Source organism: Nicotiana sylvestris, chromosome 6 (genome assembly GCF_000393655.2).
Source record: "Nicotiana sylvestris chromosome 6, ASM39365v2, whole genome shotgun sequence".
In the NCBI taxonomy this organism is placed as follows: Eukaryota; Viridiplantae; Streptophyta; class Magnoliopsida; order Solanales; family Solanaceae; genus Nicotiana; species Nicotiana sylvestris.
The window spans coordinates 33054303-33073806 of record NC_091062.1 but is presented as its reverse complement, the minus strand read 5'-3'; the positions used below and the strand labels follow the sequence as shown (position 1 = coordinate 33073806).

The window sequence follows — 19504 nt, the reverse complement described above, 5'->3', positions numbered from 1 at the left end:
TAGCAAATTTTTATGGCTCTCGCAAAGTTAAAAATGCGTAATTATTTTAGGCGCGTTATTTTAATAACATTACCTTCCTAAACTCGGGTGTGCATTTCATGTGACCCAAATCCAAATCTCAACAACGTTGAATAAAATGTGTTTCAGATTGAGGGTGCATTTCATGTGGTGCAATCCAAAGACATATTTTAGACGACGTTAAATCTTCGTTAAATTGAATAAAAGCGGTTTTAAGGTTAAAATGCACATAGGTTCAAAACGTCTTAAAATCAGATAATTATGCCAATTATAGTAGTTGAGCGACCGTGCTAGAACCACAGAACTTGGGAATGCCTAACACCTTCTCCTGGGTTAACAGAATCCCTTACCCGGATTTCTAGTTCGCGGACTGTAAAATAGAGTCAATCTTCTCCTCGATTCGGGATTTAATCGGTGACTTGGGACACTATAAATCTTCCAAGTGGCGGCTCTGAATTTCTTAATATAAACAATCCCGTTTTGATTGTCACTTTAATTGGAAAAACTCTCTTATACCTTTTTTTTGGAGGTGTAGGTAAAAAAGGAGGTGTGACAGCTCTAGTGACTCTACTGGGGACACGAACCCAGAATCTCTGATTCAGGGTTCAAGAATTCGAGCTTAGATGAATTGTTATAGTTGGCCTTATCCATTATCTGATTTTGTTACATGTTTGGACCTAATGTGCTAATTATTGCTTTTACCGCTTTGATATTATGTGAACTGTATATAAATTGCTACGAAACCCCTTCTCTCTCTGAGTCTTCTATATCATGGAGAAGTGTGCACTTCATATGACTTCTCTTCTGTTAGAGTCATATCCCAAATTTAGAACGAGGTTCGGACAAGTTGCAAAGCCGGTGAAGCTTCTGTATTTCCGGTACGCTGCCCCCCTCGGCTCGAGCTGTTCGCTCGGGTAACCCGGGTCTAGAACAACAAACCCAGGTTTTCAAACCTAGTATAACAAGACCTCATGCCGGATCCCTAGTAGGAACGTTTGTTTGCATCACGTGCATTTGACTTTGGAGACTCAACACAGGGGTTGGGTCTGTCTAGGACAGGTGTACCAAAAATGAAAAAAACCATCCTGATGCATCTTACTTTCTACTTGTGCATTTATTTGCTTCGGATTTGCATGCTGACTGGCTTCTGAATAATAGGAGAAAGTTGGGAAAAGAAAATAGCAGTGTGAGAGTTAAGAGAGCTAATTACCTATTTTAAGAGATCAATGTCCAAATGGTACTGAAACTCTGCTGAATTTTTGAGAAAGATGAAAAAAAGAGAAAGTCTGGTTTTCAAAAACAGTTGGTTTTGTTTCATTTGCCCGAACTACGCCAATTTGATTCTCAGAGGGTGTGAGATACGTAGGCAACCCCCATCGGGTCCAACTTCCTTTTTGCAAAAATAGCCCACAAAGAACAAACATTTTAATTTTATTGCAAATAAGTAAGGTGATGTCATTCTTGTCTAAAATAGCCGAATGTCCCCAAAAGGGCGCCGGAAGGCCGTTTTTGCAAGAATAGCCACCTTTGGTCATTTTTCAAGGTTTTTGCCGTTTAGCAAACACAACCTTAAAATCTTCATTTTCGGAGTGCTAAAAGGCCGTATTGGCAAAGCCGGATATTTTTTTGAAAATTTTGAAAAAATGGTCATTTTTCTTGAGTCAAAATGTGCAGGATGAGCACAAATCAAAATGAACCTTTCTCAGTCTGTGAAGAGATCCCGTTGGAGCTGCATATGTGGTGGCATGATTTGGGGGACAATAGCAGAAAAGTTGTGACAAAAGCGTTGGGTAGTCTTGTCGGGATCTTGAAGGTTAAGCCGAGAAAGGACATAATTGAGGCCTTGATACCATTTTGGGACCTAGTGCATAATGTATTCCACTTTGCTGATTTCGAGTTAACTCCTACACTGGAAGAGATAGCAGGATACGCCAGTTTCAAAGGGAATCTTAGAAATCAATACGTATGAGTCATAGTTTTCTTTTAACTAAAATCACCTTAATAAATGTGCAGGATGAGCACAAATCAAAATGAACCTTTCTCAGTCCGTGAAGAGATCCCGTTGGAGCTACATATGTGGTGGCATGATTTGGGGGACAATAGCAGAAAAGTTGTGACAAAAGCGTTGGGTAGTCTTGTCGGGCTCTTGAATGTTAAGCCGAGAAAGGACATAATTGAGGCCTTGATACCATTTTGGGACCCAGTGCATAATGTATTTCACTTTACTGAGTTCGAGTTAACTCCTACACTGGAAGAGATAGCAGGCTACGCCGGTTTCAAGGGGAATCTTAGAAATCAATACCCGGTAGCACCGAGAACAGTAACCCCTTACATATTTTTGGACTTGTTAAGCATCAGTCGGGACATCCGAGACGGAAATTTTGCCAAAGAATTCTGTACCTTCTACTTTTTGTACTGACGTTACAGGAATTCCCGTGGCTTTGAGATGCCAGATACCGGTCTTACTCACGCGGGAAACCAAGACAAGTGGGAAGCTCGGAGAGGATTAGCTTTTATAATAGCGTTCCTGGGTACTTTGATTTGCCCCAGAAAAGACGGGAACATAGAGTTGGGACTCGTGGGGATAGCCGACTTTATGATGAAAAATGCAAATGGGACCATAGTGCTGATGATTTTGGCAAAAATTTACCAAGCTCTGACCCTTTGTCGAGAAGGGGGAAAGTTCTTTGAAGGGTGCAATATGCTGTTACAATTATGGATGGAGGAACACCGTCCTAGATACTTGAATTGTGGTATGACTGGCCTCGAGTGCATTGAAAAACATGAAAAGCAGGTAGAGTGTTATGAGTTCCCGAATGGTACGGAAGCATGGCATGCTCATTTGAAATCTTTGACTGTAAATAAGATCGAATGGATACTCGGGTGGCTCTCGGTCATTGAAGTAATTTATCTGTCAGCTGAGGTATGTTTTCTGCTATTGATGGGTCTTCGAAGTATCCAGCCTTATGCTCTGCACCGAGTTCTACGTCAGTTAGGCCGATATCAGACCATCCCACACGATGAGGATTTGAGTCGACAGGTTATTGAGTTGGAACCAAAAGCCGTTTTTCCAGAAGAAAAAGTGCATCGAATTTGGCATCAGTGTAGATTCTTAGAGCCTAGAACTCAAGTACGAGATCTATCCAGAGGCGAGGTGGAGCCTAGTTCCACTGCTTGGTATGGTAAAAGATCCCAAGTTCATCATGAGCCCGAAAGGTCCGCAAAGAAACCCCATGTCCAACAATTTACCGACGGAGCACATGTACAATGGGACTGGTTGACCAAAGAAAATGAGTACCGAACCACCATAAGCAGGCTGGAAAATCAAGTCATGGACCTTCAGTTTGAGAATTGGTTGCAAGCCGCCGCAGATGAAGGCAAGAAGAAGAAGTTAACTCAGGAAAATGAAGCCCTCAAAGCTCAAATCCAGAAGTTGAAAATAGCTGCTAGAAACCCGGAAATAAGCCGAGCGGATGAAAGGCTCATAAGCAGTCTGAAAAAGAAAGCCCTTGAGTGTCAGGATGACCTAGAAAAGTCTGAGGCCAGTCTGGCGAAAGTCCGAGCTTAATTGGCAGAAAATGCGGAAGAGCAGGCACAGTTTGTGCAACAAATGAAAAGAAAGTATGAAGGGACAATCACCAGCCTGAAGAGAAAAATGACTACCCATGAGAATAAGGCAGCCAAGTAGGCCATGGACTTTAAAGTTGATAGGGAACACTGTTATGATTTGATGGCTCAGATGGAGGAAGAAATGCAACAGTTGCAAAATCAACATCTCTGTGACACTCAGGTGTTTGAAGCCCGGAATCAACAGGTCGGGTGTCTGCTTCAGGAAAAGGGTAGAATCTAAGAGTGGGTCAGAGCCATTGACGACTACATTGTTGTGAAATGCCAAGCAAGTGAGGATATGACTCGCACCACTTTCTTTGCGGCAGTGATGACGTTTGTCCGACAGATAATGAGTGATTTGGAGAGGCTCCAAAGGGATCTTGCATATAGGCCCGTGGCGAGACTGAATGATGTCCCGCGGGCCCCAGGAGCATTTGAGGCATTAATGTATTCATGATTTTTATTGGAGTCTGTTAGTTGGTTTTCGAGTCTGTTGTTTTCACCTTTCTGTCAGAGTCTGTTGGTCTTGTTTTGAGTTAGAGTCTATTAATTTCCCTTTTCGAGTCTGTTAATTTTATAATTTGGTAGAATGAGTGGTTGTAATCAAAACTATTTTATTTTATGGAAAAAATTTTGAAATCCCAAAAATGTTTTGTTATTTATTTTCTGCACTTATCTTCAAGAACTACGCTCGATCTAATTCATGCGGGGTCATGATACGTAGGCAGTCTCCATAAGATTCGACCATAACCAAAAGAAAGAGAAAAAAAATAGAAAAGAAGAGAAAAGAGAGGAAAGACAAAGAAAAAAAACAAGAAAAGAAAAGAGAGAAAAATAAGAAACCATGGGGAGGAAACAATGAGAATAAAAAACAAAGAGAAATCAAGCAGAGAAAGGCATGAAAAAAAAGAGAGACGTTGCAAATGGAAATAAGAAAAAATCGGGATGACGCAAGCAACCGATCAAATGCATGATAGAAACGGTTAACTGCTTAGGTGCATTCATTTCCTAAATGTGCGGTTGCCTATCTGTTAAACCCTGATCGCTAACCAGTTTGTTGTTGTCGTCAAGTGACATGCAGGTGGTTAGTTTGTGTGGCATTCTGGCAACTCACCCATACAACACCCGTTTCAAAAACAAATTGATCATGGCCAACCAAGAACTTGATGCGAGTGTCATCGATCCGTCGAGAGAGGTGGAAGAGTTGGATGTTAATTTGATGAAAGAAGAGATGTATAAGCTGAAACAACAGATGGATGAAATGTACCAGGCATGGGAAAAAGGGCAACCACCACGAGCTACCCCGCCAACCTTGCCTTCATCCCTCCATTGGCTCAGTCTCAGGAACTTCCTGCTACCGATTCGTCCCCGAGCTTTCCCATTTACTAGCATTATCAGAGTACCATTTCCCAAACACTACCAGCTCCGCCACCCAAACCAGTTCCATACCCTCCTCCACCAGCCACTCCTGTCTTCGTGGCACCCCCACCCTCTACACTCCACAGATCCTCTAGCGAGCCTTTGTTCCAAGCCCATGATAACCATTATTACCCCCCGGAGCCCACTTTCAAGGCTCCAGAACCCTATTCTTACTCTCCTCATTTTGATCTCCCTGTGGAAACCGAAAAATCATCTAAAAATCCCAAACAAAAGGAGATGTTCAGGAAAGTTAAAAGCCTGGAATAATCAATCAGAGACATGCGGGGGTTAGGAGGTCAAGTAAGTGTGGCCTACAAAGACCTATGTCTGTTTCCAGATGTGCAATTACCGGTAGGGTTTAAGATTCCCATGTTTGATTTGTATGATGGGCACGGTGATCCAGTGGCACATTTGAGAGGGTTTTGTAGCAAAATGAGGGGAGCTGGAGAGAAAGACGAGCTGCTAATGGTGTATTTCAGTCAGAGTCTGAGTGGTTCAGCACTGGAATGGTATACTCGGTAGGATCACTGAAGATGGTACACATGGGATGATCTAGCCCAGGCATTTGCTTGTCACTTCCAGTACAATCTCGAGATTATTCCGGATCGTCTGTCTTTGACGAAACTTGAGAAAACGCACAATGAGAGTTTCAGAGAGTATGGTTTTAAGTGGAGAGAACATGCAGCAAGGGTTGACCCTCTAATGAAAGAAAGCGAAATGGTGGATTATTTTCTACAGGCCTTAGAACCTACTTATTACGGCCATCTGGTATCAGCTATAGGTAAGTCCTTCAATGAAGTGGTAAAGATGGGCGGTATGGTAGAAGAAGGGCTCAAGACAAACAAACTCATGAGTTATTTGGCTATTAAGGCAACCACCCAAGCCATTCAAAGCGGAACTGGGGGAGTAATTAGAAAGAAGAAGAAAGAGGATGTAGCAACGATTGATTCAGGAGCTTAGTTCAGACCTATGGGCCCATCACACTACTATAACCAGCCTCGACCCCACCACCAAACCTACCCCATACCCCGTATGGCCCACCAAACACTACTACCCACTACCAGACCCCCATTTTTCTGTCCACCATGCCCAAGCATACAACCAACCTCTAGCCCACGCATAATGGCGTGCGCCAGTCCCACAAAATACATACTCAGCTCCACAAAATGCCTATCCACCCCCAAGAGCCTACCGAAACCTCCCGGATTAGGTTTCCAGCCCAACCAAGCATTTAAGAATGAGAGGTTGTAGAAGAAGAAAACCTTCATTCCATTGGGAGAATCCTATACCAGTTTATTCCACAAGTTGCGATAATTGGGTATGCTGAGTCCGATCGAGCCAAAACTGCCAAATCTTCCCCCGAGGAATCTTGATCACTATGTGAGTTGCGAATTTTGTTCCGGTGCTCCGGGTCACGACACAGAGAAATGCTGGCAATTAAAAACAGTTATTCAAGAGCTCATTGATACTAATCGGATTGAGGTCCAAGCTCCGGAGGTGCCTAATATCAACCAGAATCCATTGTCGGCCCATCATGAGACAAATATTATCGAGATAGTGCATAGGGGAGGGGAGCCTAAGAAGCCTTCACAGACCGTCATGATAATTCGATCCAGTGAAGTCAGGCCGGTTGAAAATCCAACAAGTGAGAAATTAGTGATCAGGTTGAGCGGGGCAAATAGTGAACCATCTGCAGTAGTCAAGAAGGGGACCCCAAGTGATGTGGCAGTAAAACAAGAAAGAGCAAAAGTAGTTGTGCCAGGAGTGGCGAACAAGCCTGTTGTAATTGTGGAGGGTGCCCACACAGATCCTGTCATTATCAAGTCGGTAACTCAATTACCGATAGTCAACAGCAAGGCGGTCCCGTGGAATTATGAACGAGTGACAGTGACTTACAAGGGGAAAGAGGTTAAAGAAGAAGTTTGCGAGACCCATGGTTTGATGCGATCGGGAAGATGCTTTGCCCCCGAAGAGTTGAGAAAAGCTAAGATCTCCAAAGATAACCCGGTGCTAGTGAAGAAAGCTGTGACCGAGGAAGAAGAAGAGGAATTCTTGAGAAAGATGAAAATGCAGGACTATTCCATTGTGGAGAAGTTGAGGAGGACACATGCTCAGATTTCACTATTGTCATTATTGATCCATTCAGACGAGCACCGTCGGGCTTTGATGAAAATCCTGAATGAGTCCCACGTTCCTGGCAAAATCTTTGCAAACCACTTGGAAAAGATAGCTAACAAGATATTTGAGGTAAACAAAGTCACTTTTTCTGATGATGAGTTTCCCGTGGAGGGCACTGAGCACAATAGAGCCCTCTATCTTACGGTGAAGTGTGAAGATTCCATGGTTACTCGAGTATTGATCGACAATGGTTCTAGTGCGAATATTTGCCCTCTCTCCACTCTGAACAAGTTGAAAGTGGATGATGAAAGAATTCACAAGAACAGTATCTGCGTTCGGGGATTCGACGGTGGAGGGAAAGATTCAGTCGGTGACATAGTGCTCGAGCTGACAATCGGACCAGTTGAATTTACCATGGAATTCCAGGTGCTTGATGTGGCTGTTTCTTATAATCTGCTATTGGGTCGACCCTGGATTCATGCTGCTAAAGCAGTCATGTCTACACTGCATCAGATGGTAAAGTTTAAATAGGATAGACAGGAAACTGTTGTGCACGGCGAGGATAATTTGTGTGCTCCCGGTGATGCCATTGTTCCGTTCATTGAGGTTGAAGACAATAAGGGTCCTTGGGTCTACCAAGTTTTTGACACGGTGTCGGTAGAGAAAATTCTAGAAGGGAAGTGCGTCCCAATTCCGAGGGTAGCTGCTGCATCAGTCATAGTAGCCATTGAAATATTAAAAATTGGTTTTGTACTAGGCAAGGGTTTGGGTGCATCTCTGCAAGGTATCGTACAGCTGGTGTCTCTCCCCAAAAACTTGGATACATTTGGTTTGGGGTTCAAGCCCATAGTTGCGGATATAAAAAGAGCTAGAAAGTTGAAACAGAGAGCCTAGGTCCTCCCAAAGCCCATCCCATGGCTCTCCAGATCATTTGTCAGGCCTGGCACCAAGAAACGCCCAGTAAAAACAGTTCCCAGTTCTGTGGGTGGTCCTGATAAAAAGTTCATTGAAAGGTTCGAGAGGTTATTCGCCGATGTGAACATGGTGGAAGCTGGAGAGGGTTCTAGCAAGGCGGATGTGCAATTTGTTGGGCCCAGTGCAAAGATTAACAATTGGGAAGCTACTCCTCTCCCCACAGGAAGGAGTTTTGGTAGTTTACTTTGATTTTCTTTCAGTTTATCTGGATTATTCCAGGTTGTAATTCAGATTCTATGTTTCGTCCATTTGGATGTATAAACCTTGTTATCGTTAATTTCAATGAAATGAAATTTCCATTTTTCTTCTTTCGTGATAGTTTTATTTTGTTTTTCTTTTCTTCCTTGTACAGTTCTTTTTATGCCGGTTTCAATGGCATGACATGCATGAAATTCTCTGGCTCAGTCTTAAAAACCAATCTAATTCTGAAATAGTAATTCAAGAAATAGAGTGTGATGATGAATCGGAGTATGATGAGGATGAGGACTTTGAAGAGATTAGTAAAGAATTAAGCCATTTTGAAGAAAAACTCAAGCCTAACCTGAGTGATACAGAAGCAATCAATTTAGGGGACCCAGATAATATCAGAGAAACTAAGATAAGTGTCCATCTTGAACCTCAACTCAGGGAGAAGATAATTAAAGCGTTGTTTGAATACAAAGATATTTTTGCATGGTCATATGACGATATGCTGGGTTTAAGCACTAACTTGGTGGTTCACAAATTGCCCATTGACCCGGCATTCCCTCCTGTCAAGCAGAAGCTGAGGAAATTTAAAACTGATATAAGTGTGAAGATCAAAGAAGAGGTTACCAAGCAGTTCGATGCAAAAGTCATTCAGGTCACTCGGTATCCCATTTGGTTAGCCAATGTAGTACATGTGCCAAAGAAGGATGGCAAGACCAGGTGTGTGTTGATTATTGTGATCTCAACAAGGCAAGTCCCAATGACAACTTCCCACTGCCAAATATCCATATTCTGATTGACAATTGCGCCAAACATGAGCTTGGGTCTTTTGTGGACTGTTATGCGGGCTATCATCAAATCTTAATGGATGAGAAAGATGCGTAGAAGACGGCATTCATCACACCATGGGGAACATATTGCTACAGGGTCATGCCTTTCGGTTTGAAAAATGCTGGGGCAACTTACTTGAGGGCAATTACAACCATATTCCACGACATGATACACAAGGAGATCGAGGTTTACGTGGATGATGTAATCATAAAGTCTAGAAAACAGTCTGATCATGTCAAAGATTTGAGAAAATTCTTCCAAAGGCTTCGTAAGTACAATCTTAAGCTCAATCCTGCAAAATGCGCATTTGGTGTGCCATCTGAAAAATTGTTGGGATTTATACTCAACCATCGAGGTATTGAATTGGACCCATCAAAAATCAAAGCTATCCAAGAATTGACACCCCAAGGAATAAAACTGAGGTGATGAGTTTATTAGGGAGGTTGAATTACATCAGTAGGTTCATTGCTCAGCTTACGACAACTTGTGAGCCTATCTTCAAATTGTTGAAGAAGGATGTTGCGGTCAAATGGACAGATGAGTGTCAAGAAGCATTTGATAAGATAAAGGGGTACTTGTCAAACCTACATGTGTTGGTGCCACCAGAACCGGGGAGACCTTTGATTCTGTATTTGACGGTCTTGGACAATTCATTTGGTTGTGTGTTGGGTCAGCATGATATCATCGGCAGGAAGGAGCAGACCATTTATTATCTCAGCAAGAAGTTCACATCTTATGAGGTTAAGTACACTCACCTTGAGAGGACATGTTGCGCCCTAATTTGGGTAGCACAAAAGTTGAAGCACTATTTGTCATCTTACACTACTTACCTCATCTCTCGTTTGGATCCGTTAAAGTATATCTTTCAGAAGCCTATGCCAACAGGGAGGCTCGCAAAGTGGCAGATCTTGCTCACAAAATTTGACATCGTCTATGTGACCCAGACTGCGATGAAAGCCCAAGTATTTGCCGACTATTTGGCCGAGAATCTGGTGGATGAAGAATAGGAGCAGTTGAAGACTTACTTCCTTGATGAAGAGGTAATGCACATTGATGAGTTGGGACTAGTTGGACAGCCAGGTTGGAAACTCTTCTTTGATGGAGCTGCCAACATGAAAGGCGTCGAGATAGGGGCTGTACTTATTTCTGAAACAAGGCATCACTACCCTGTTACGGCTCAACTTCGTTTACATTGCACTAACAACATGGCTGAGTACGAGGCATGCATTTTGGGTTTGAGGTTGGCTGCGGACATGGGTGTCCAGGAAGTCTTGGTCTTGGGAGACTCAGACCTTCTGGTGCACCAAATCCAAGGGGAATGGGAAATAAGGGATTTAAAACTTATACCGTACCGGTAATGTTTACATAATCTTTGTTAACGGTTTCGGGCAGTAGAGTTCAGGCATATTCCAAGGATTCATAATGAGGTTGTTGACGCTTTAGCTACCTTGACGTCAATGTTACACCATCCAGATAAGGCCTATGTTGACCCGTTGCATATTCAGGTCCACGATCAGCATACTTACTGCAATGTGGTAGAAAAAGAACTTGATGGTGAGCCTTGGTTTCACGATATCAAGGAATATATCAGGATGGGGGTATATCCGGTACAAGCCACAGGTGATCAAAAGAGAACAATTCGGCGTTTGGCAAGCGGATTTTTCTTCAGCGGAGGGGTTTTGTACAAAAGGACTCCGGATCTTGGATTGTTGAGATGCATAGATGCTAGACAGGCCACAACTATCATGATTGAAGTACATTCTGGAGTCTGTGGACCGCATATGAGTGGGTATGTGCTGGCACAGAAGATTCTCCGAGCAGGTTATTATTGGTTTACTATGGAGTGAGATTGTATCAATTTTGTGCGCAAGTGTCATCAGTGCCAAGTGCACGGAGATTTGATTCATTCTCCACCATCTGAATTGCACACAATGTCTGAACCATGGCCTTTTGTTGCGTGGGGCATGGATGTCATTGGACCAATCAAGCCAGCACCGTCCAATGGGCACAGGTTAATTCTAGTGGTCATCGACTATTTTACCAAGTGGGTGGAGGCTAAAACGTTCAAGTCTGTAACCAAGAAAGCGGTGATTGATTTTGTGCACTCAAATATCATTTGTCGGTTTGGGATACCAAAGGTGATCATTACAGACAATAGGGCTAATCTCAATAGTCATTTGATGAAAGAGGTATGTCAGCAGTTCAAGATTACACATCGCAATTCCACCCCTTACCGCCCTAAGGCAAACGGAGCATTTGAGCGGCCAACAAGAATATAAAGAAGATACTTCGGAAAATGGTGGAGGGTTCTACACAGTTGCATGAAAAGCTGCCTTTTGCATTGCTGGGTTATCGCACTACTATTCGTACTTTAGTAGGGTCGACTCCTTATTTGCTGGTGTATGGCACCGAAGCAGTGATACCTGCAGAAGTGGAAATCCCATCCCCTCGAATTCTCGCGGAGGCTAAAATCGATGATGATGAGTGGGTCAAAACCCGTCTGGAACAATTGAGCCTGATCGATGAGAAAAGATTGGCAGCAGTGTGTCATGGCCAGTTGTATCAACAGAGAATGGCAAGAGCATATAATAAAAAGGTGCGTCCGCGGAAGTTTGAAGTGGGTCAGCAAGTGTTGAGACGTATCCTTCCACATCAGGCTGAAGCCAAAGGCAAGTTCGCCCCAAATTGGCAGGGGCCGTTCATCGTAACTAGAGTGTTGTCAAATGGTGCTTTGTATTTAACAGATATAGAAGGCAAGTGTGTAGAGATGGCCATCAATTCCGATGCGGTCAAGAGATACTATGTATAATTTTCTTTGGTTAAATTGTATTTGTTTGTACTTGGCATATTTTAAAGATTGGAATGATGAAGGCATTTTGTTCTGCTATCTAAATACTTTATCCTTTGTTACCCCCTTTGAGCCCTATTTATTTTCTTTCATATCCCTCTTTCGGAATCAATAGCAGAGATCAGAAATACAAGCGTGAAAGATAAGTAAAAGAAAAAAAAAGAAAAAAAAAAGAAGAAAAGGAAAAGAGAAAAAGAAAAAAAAAGACCAACAAAACAACAAAAAGAAAAAGAAAGAAAAAGAGAGAACGAAAAGAAAGAGATAAGAGAAAATCACAACAGCAAAATAATTTCTATGACATGAACTACGTTCGACCTGATTCCTTTTAAGGATATGTAGGCATCCTCACGGTTCGGTCCCATCAAAATAAAATCCCAAAAGTCCCCAAGCAAAGAAATTGGGGCAGAAGTTGTGGTTGTTGCAAGAAATCTGATTCAAAAAGTTGTAATTTTGAACTCATTTGAATTATTTTGAGCCTTTGATACCCTTTCTTTCTAACTCTATCCAAAAGCTCACATTACGGTCCAAAGAAAGACCTTCCGATCAGTCTTCGAGAAATTTCAAGTCAAGCAAGTGGAGGTTATTCATATTAGGGGCAACACTCTGGTCCAAGCAGGAAAAATAATGAAAATGAGAGAGTCTTATTGGTGAAAACCCTCATGGGAACCATAAGGCGACGGAGCTGAGAGAAATCAAAAATGAGAGAGTCTTATTGGTGAAAACTCTCACGGGCACCGTAAGGCGAAAGTGAGTTGAGAGATGAATGAGAGAGGCTTGTTGGTAAAAACCCTTCAGGGCACCGCAGGCCGAACAAGGTCAAGGTTTTGGCGAAGAAGTCAGGTTATAGAAACTCCGGGGCAACAAAGTATGGCAACTGAAAGTTGATTGGTTGGACATATTGGGCCGATTAATCCGAAGTGCATGTCATGATCATTGGTACCAGCTGTTCCACTCAGATAAGTCTCTTTTCTTTTTCCGTTTTAGCAGTCATCCAGTGTTGGATTCTTCTTATCCTTAATTCTCAAAGTCATTGCATTTCATTTCTTTTGGGTTTTATTTCTCTAAGATGTTTCAATGTCAATCTTGTTTAAGCAAATAAGAAAGAATTTCAAAGCTCACTACCAAATTCCAAGATTGCACAAAGCACAGTGTGGCAAAGCATAACAAGGATAGTATGATGCAAAGTGGGACATAAAGTGTCAGTATAAGTTCCATCGGTGAAATGATTTAGTAACTTCATGGGAGATGCAACGGTTTAGATAAAGGGGTCAGAGATATAAAACAACAGTTTGGGTATAGAACACTCGGGTTCATCCAAGGTCTTATGGGTTGAAAGTCAGTCAGGAAGTCAAGCGGTTCTTGGCCAGTTCGGAGGAGCTAGTCAAAACAAAACACGACAACAGGAAAACCTTCATCAAGAATGTCATCAACTAACCACCATATTTAAAACTGACAAGATTTTTCTTTGATTGAAACAGGGGCAGAAGGTTTCGATTGTTCGGGGAAACCCTCCGTAGGGGAAAAACAAGCACCAGATAGGTTTGATTTTGATTTTCAGGACCCTCCTAGAAAATGGGATCCAATTTAAAATTTAAACATGCATGAGTACAAGATCTAGCATAAGTCTTACCCCAAAGAAATATAAGTTGTCTTTGAAGTTTTCATTCTTAGGATAGGACTCAATTCGAAATTGTCAGGACCCTCCTGAATAATGGAACTTAGCTTTAAGATTTCCATTAGATAACAAAATTTAGCGTAAGTTCTGGTGTAGGGTAATATAATTTAGCCGTAAACTAGTCACTCTTAAGATAAAACTTGACTTTTGATTTTTAGGACCTTCCTCGATAATGGGATGTAGCTTTAATACTTTCTTAGATAACAAGATGTAGCGGAAGTAATACCTTCAGAAGATATAATTTAGATTTAAAATTGTTGTTTAATTAAGAGTTGTCAGGACCCTCCTGGATAATGGGGTGTAGTTTTAAGATCGGCTTAGATAACAAGATGTAGAGAAAGTAATACCTTTAGGAGATATAATTTAGATTTAAAACTATCGTTTAACTAGGAGCTGTCAGGACCCTCCTGGATAACGGGATCTAGCTTTCAAATTCTTAGTAATATTTGGTAATATGATTCAATTTAACATTCACATATGTGCCCAGCTACCAAACTTGGGTAGAAATTTTTTTTGTTTTGTTTATTTTTGTTGAAATCAGGTACCCACTTGGAGAATAGGGAGATACAATTCAAGTTCAGAAATCAGGCGCCCACCTAGAGAGCACGGGAATACAATTCAAGTTCAGCAATCAGGCGCCCACCTGGAGAGCACGAGAATACAGTTCAAGTTCAGCAATCAGGAGCCCACCTGGAGAGCACGGGAATACAATTCAAGTTCAGAAATCAGGCGCCCACCTGGAGAGCATAGGAATACAGTTCAAGTTCGACAGTCAGGCTCCCACATGGAGAGCACGAGAATACAATTCAAGTTCAGTAATCAGGAGCCCACCTGGAGAGCACGGGAATACAGTTCAAGTTCAACAATCAGGCGCCCACCTGGAGAGCACGGGAATACATTTCAAGTTTTGGCAATCGGGCATCCACCTGAAGAAAAGGGAAAGCATCTCAAATTACAATTCAAGTCAGCAACAAAGGGACTTCACCGGGAGAATATAAGTCAATAAGGCAACAAGAATCACAAGATCAAGTTTGAAGATATAGATAGGGCTTTTGTAATTCATAGATCATAGTTTAGTCTAGCTTCTTTTTATTTTGTCATGGTGTAATAAGGAGTTCAGTAAGCAGCAACAACAACAGTGGAATCACAGCTTCATGGTAGTCCAGCTACCGAAACTTCCCGAACTACACTGACCTGATTCCTTTATAGCCAAGGATATGTAGGCAACCTCGGAGGCAGGGTGCGGTCAAACCTTTCAAAAATGCTTCTCACGGAGTATTCAAACGGGCAAAAATCGCTTGTATATGCTTACTTTATCTTTGCACGAAAACTCTTCGTGTTTCCGAGCAAAGAGGGGCAGCTGTGAGCACGTGATTTTTGCCCTATACGAATTACTCCCACAAATTCAAAACAAAATAATTTTTCTCATTGTTTGCAATTTTGTGGATTTTTGTGGTATTTTCTGCATTTGTCTGTGCATGTTATTTTATTTAATTAATAAAAAATAAAAAATATGTTGCATTTGCATTTAGGATTTAACTTTGCTTTTTCGAATTAAGTAGTAAATTAGTTGTTTTATAAGAATTGGAAAAATCACAAAAATAGTTTATTTTTGCTTTTTAATTCTTATATTTTGGTAGTTTTCCTTTAATTTTGTTTTAATTAATAGTAGTAAGTATTGTTTGTAATAATTAATTTGATTAGAAAATTTAGATTAGGAATATATTTAGGTTTATTTTTTTTAATTTTAATTTACAAAGAAATTAAAGAGAAAAAAAAAGAATTGAAAAGGAAAAGGAAATAGAAGAGGAAAATTCTGTTTTGGGCCAAAATCAATTCATTTTCCCCCAGCCCAATTAAAATTCCCAAATACCCGCCCAGACCCTACCCAAAACCCACTCCATACCTGGTCTAGTCCCTTCATCGACCAAACGACCCCGTTTGAAGGCCCCTCGATCTGGACCGTTGATTTTATTTAATCGGGCGGTCCGAAAGTAAGGGTCCTTTTAATATTTATATGTCCAAACGCCTACCCCCCCCCCAATTTCATCTCTCACCTTGCACTCCCAGAGACCCCTTCGTCTCTCTAAATCGCCACCGTCAACCACCCGCCGGAAATCGCCTACGGCGGCGACCGACCACCAATCGGCCCCAAAATTACAACCTAGAACCACCTCACTCCCCTCATCTCAAATCCCCACTCTGTTGTCTTCAAATTCCCCCAGAACTCCTCGAATATTAGATCGAGAGTGAACCCTAAAACCCCAGAAAATTAAATCGGCAAGAGGGTTGGGAATTTAAGGTCGAATTTGACCTTAATCGCATGTTTTCAGTCGAGAACACCCAATTAGGGTCTATTTCGGCCAAAATTTGAAGAGTCCTCAAAGATCGGTCCAAGTCGGTTGTCCGTTCAATTTGGTAGGTATTCCCGGCTTTTTCTTTTCCATTGTTTGTATTGTTATCTTCTTTTATTTTATTTTTTTTCTTTCATTCCGTTTTCTCAAAAATCATCTTTGCATGGTTTTTCTTAGTTCAGTTTTGAAGTTAATTGATGTTTTCCCTTTTAGGTTGGTTGGATTCATTAGTTTAGTTGTTGCTTAATTTCCTTATTTCTAAATTTTGGGTTGTAATGGGAGCATTAGTACAAAAGTCCATCTGATTTCAATACTAGTCCGTTTGTCTGCCCTCTAGACTTCTCTATTTGAATTATTGAAATGGACTTGGGTCCAAAGGAAAGGGGTTAGCCCATATTTAGAATTGAAACAGTTGGGTCAAAATTGACCCATGACCCGTTTGGGTTCAGGGGTAATTTCAGGGGTTGCAGGGGTTAATTTGGGAAGTGTAGGTAAGGAATCATTTTTGTAACTGCTTGGGAAGCTTCTTGGAAGCGGGATTGGGGATTTTTTTGAAATTCTAAAAACTACTTAGGGGTATTTGAGCTAATATAAAAACTAAAAAAGGGGCAAAATGCAAAACTAGTTCCTAAGGGCTGCCCTAATGCCTTGCCTATAAAGGCATATCTACTTGGCATTTAAGGGGGACTTTTTAAAAAAGAAAAAAATAGAGCATAAAAGTCTAAAAATAAAAAACGGCTAAGATTTTGGATAGAAAACTACTGTTCCATTAAATTACTTTCTATAATTCCTGAGGTTTCAAATTTCTGAAGCATCTCTGATTCACATGGGTTTGAGGATAGTTTAATCTGGTTTTGAAAGCTGATTCTGGGCTAAAAATGAGTTGAATTTTAGATATTGTAAAAGCTGGTTTGGGTTTATTGTTTGGAAAATACTATTTTATTGTTGGTTCGAGTTGATTCCTGCTGAGTTACTGCTCCTGTTGTTTACTGTTGTTGTTGTTTCATTGACTCATGTGATGTTTTGAGGTAGAAAATAAAGATTTTTGTTTCATTATATGTCTCTTTTGTTCACTTTCCCATTTGACTCATTGATTCACTCTCTTATTTTAGCATGTTTAGAATAAAGCTATGCTATGAGTAATGAGACTCATGTCAAAATGTAAATGGAATGGTATTTAACGGCTAATGATTCCTATTTGTTTTAATTCTTCAATTTTTTTATTATTGTTAGAAGAGTAGTTGATTCTGTATTCCACAATGCGTTGGTAATTTTAGATTACACAAAACGTTCGTTAGTTACCAAATTAGAATAGTGAAGATGATGCATGAATTTAATTGTTATTTCGGATTGATTAATGTTAGTATTAGAAAGGGCTGTTGATTATGATTAAATGCAAAAGGTCGTCTGTTGTAGTAAGGACTCGATGTCGAGTCCGGGTCCTTAGCCTTGTCCTTCCAGGTTTTGGGCCCATCGAGCTTTGAAGCTTGAAATCATTTGCAAAGATAATTTGTTTAGCTGGGCTGGTCTTTAGGGCCCAACAACTCATCCATTGATTATTGGATCATCGTGAGAGCGGATTGGATTCGAAGTGCGTGATATAAAAAGAGCTGTAGGAGATCTAGATTCCTTTTAATGTGTGCTGAATATTTTTAAATCCAAAGTTTGAGTCAGGCAACTCAATCCCATAAATCCAAGTTATGAATTGGGCTTACCTTGAGCCCAAAGCTGAAAGGCACTTTTCAAAGGGGTTTGTTCAGTTGCATGTTCGAAGTAGTTTCCCTTTTTAGTATTTGATTCATTAATACGATGTGCTTTAGTAAATTAGCCGGGTAGAACCTTTTGGTTAAAATAATTATTAGAATCCTTCAAAATTCCTTATTTAATTAGTGGAGGTGAGCCATGTTAAATAACAAAAATAGTTTATGGCCCTCCGAAATTTAGTTTGAATTCCCTTTAAAAAAAAATTGCGGTGTGCCGCGTCCAACAAAATCTCAAAATGCATGGCCCTCATTTAATTAATCTTGTTTAATCCTTAGAATTCGAGGCGCGCCATTTAGCAAATTTTCATGGCCCTCGCAAAGTTAAAAACGCGTAATTATTTTAGGCGCGTTATTTTAATAACATTACCTTCCTAAACTCAAGTGTGCATTTCATGTGACCCAAATCCAAATCTCAACAATGTTAAATAAAATGTGTTTCGGATTGCGGGTGCATTTCATGTGGTACAATCCAAAGACATGTTTTAGACGACGTTAAATCTTCATTAAAATGAATAAAAGTGGTTTTAAGGTTAAAATGCACATAGGTTCAAAACATCTTAAAATCAGATAATTATGCCAATTATAGCAGTTGAGCGATCGTGCTAGAACCACGGAACTCGGTAATGCCTAATACCTTCTCCCGGGTTAACAGAATTCCTTACCCGATTTCTGGTTCGCGGACTGTAAAACAGAGTCAATCTTCTCCTTGATTCGGGATTTAACCGGTGACTTAGGACACCATAAATCTCCCAAGTGGCGACTCTGAATTTCTTAATATAAACAATCCCGTTTCGATTGTCACTTTAATTGGAAAAACTCCCTTATACCCTTTTTCGGGGGTGTAGGTAAAAAAGAAGATGTGACACTATATAGTATCACGTCATTCATGACTTATTATACACATTGATATGTGGGTATGCAAAGACCAGAAGCACTCTACTCGAAAGCCATCTTAATCTATCGAGGGACCAATCACCTAAGACAAATGAAGAAAGGAAGTACATGCCCAAAGTTCCATATGCTTCGACAGTAGGAAGTTTGATGTATGTTATGGTTTGTACTAGACCTGACATAGCCCATGCAGTTAGAGTTATCAGTAGATACATGTCAGATCTAGGAAAGGAGCATTGGGAAAGTGTAAAATGGATATTGTTATATCTCAAGAGCACCACAGGTACGACACTTTGTTTTAAAAAGAGCAATATTATCTTACAAGGTTTTGCTGATGCAAATTTAGGCCGCGATCTGGATAGTCAAAAAAGTACCACAGGCTACGTGTTCACCTTGGGTGGTACTGCTGTTAGCTGGACGTTCAGACTTCATAAAAGTGTTGCTCTATCTACCATAGAAGTAGAGTATATGGCAATCTCATAAGCTAGAAAAAAAGATGATCTGGCTCAAGTACTTTCTTAAAGAGCTAGGTAAAGAGCAGGACAATTGTGAGCTCTTTAGCAATAGTCAAAGTGCAATTCATCTTACCAAGAATTTAGTATTTCATGCAAGATCAAAGCACATCTAGCTAAGGTATCATCATATTCGAGAGTTGATAAGTGAAGGAACTCTTTCCCTGCAGAAGATACCAGGATCGAAGAACCCGTCAGATATGTTGACCAAAGTTGTCGGTGTTGACAAATTTAGGTTGTACACTACCTCAGTTAGCCTTCAAGATTGATAATGTGAAGGCGCCATCATAGAATAGCAAATATTT

General features: G+C 40.8%; 1 protein-coding gene across 1 annotated transcript; it reads left to right on the top strand.

Annotated features, from left to right (window-relative positions):
- Positions 1-11452: 11452 nt before the first annotated feature.
- LOC138870451 (secreted RxLR effector protein 161-like) lies at positions 11453-19170 on the top strand. The gene is made up of 2 exons (XM_070148255.1): positions 11453-11731; positions 18721-19170. Exons 1-2 carry the CDS (start codon positions 11453-11455, stop codon positions 19168-19170), a joined length of 729 nt encoding a protein of 242 aa, XP_070004356.1.
- The last annotated feature ends 334 nt before the right edge of the window (positions 19171-19504 follow it).

Coding starts and splice junctions, on each gene's coding strand:
- LOC138870451 (XM_070148255.1), top strand. CDS start 11,453: ATGGTGGAGGGTTCTACACAGTTGCATGAAAAGCTGCCTTTTGCATTG. Junction 11,732..18,720: donor AGTTGTATCAACAGAGAATG/GCAAGAGCATAT, acceptor GGGTATGCAAAG/ACCAGAAGCACTCTACTCGA.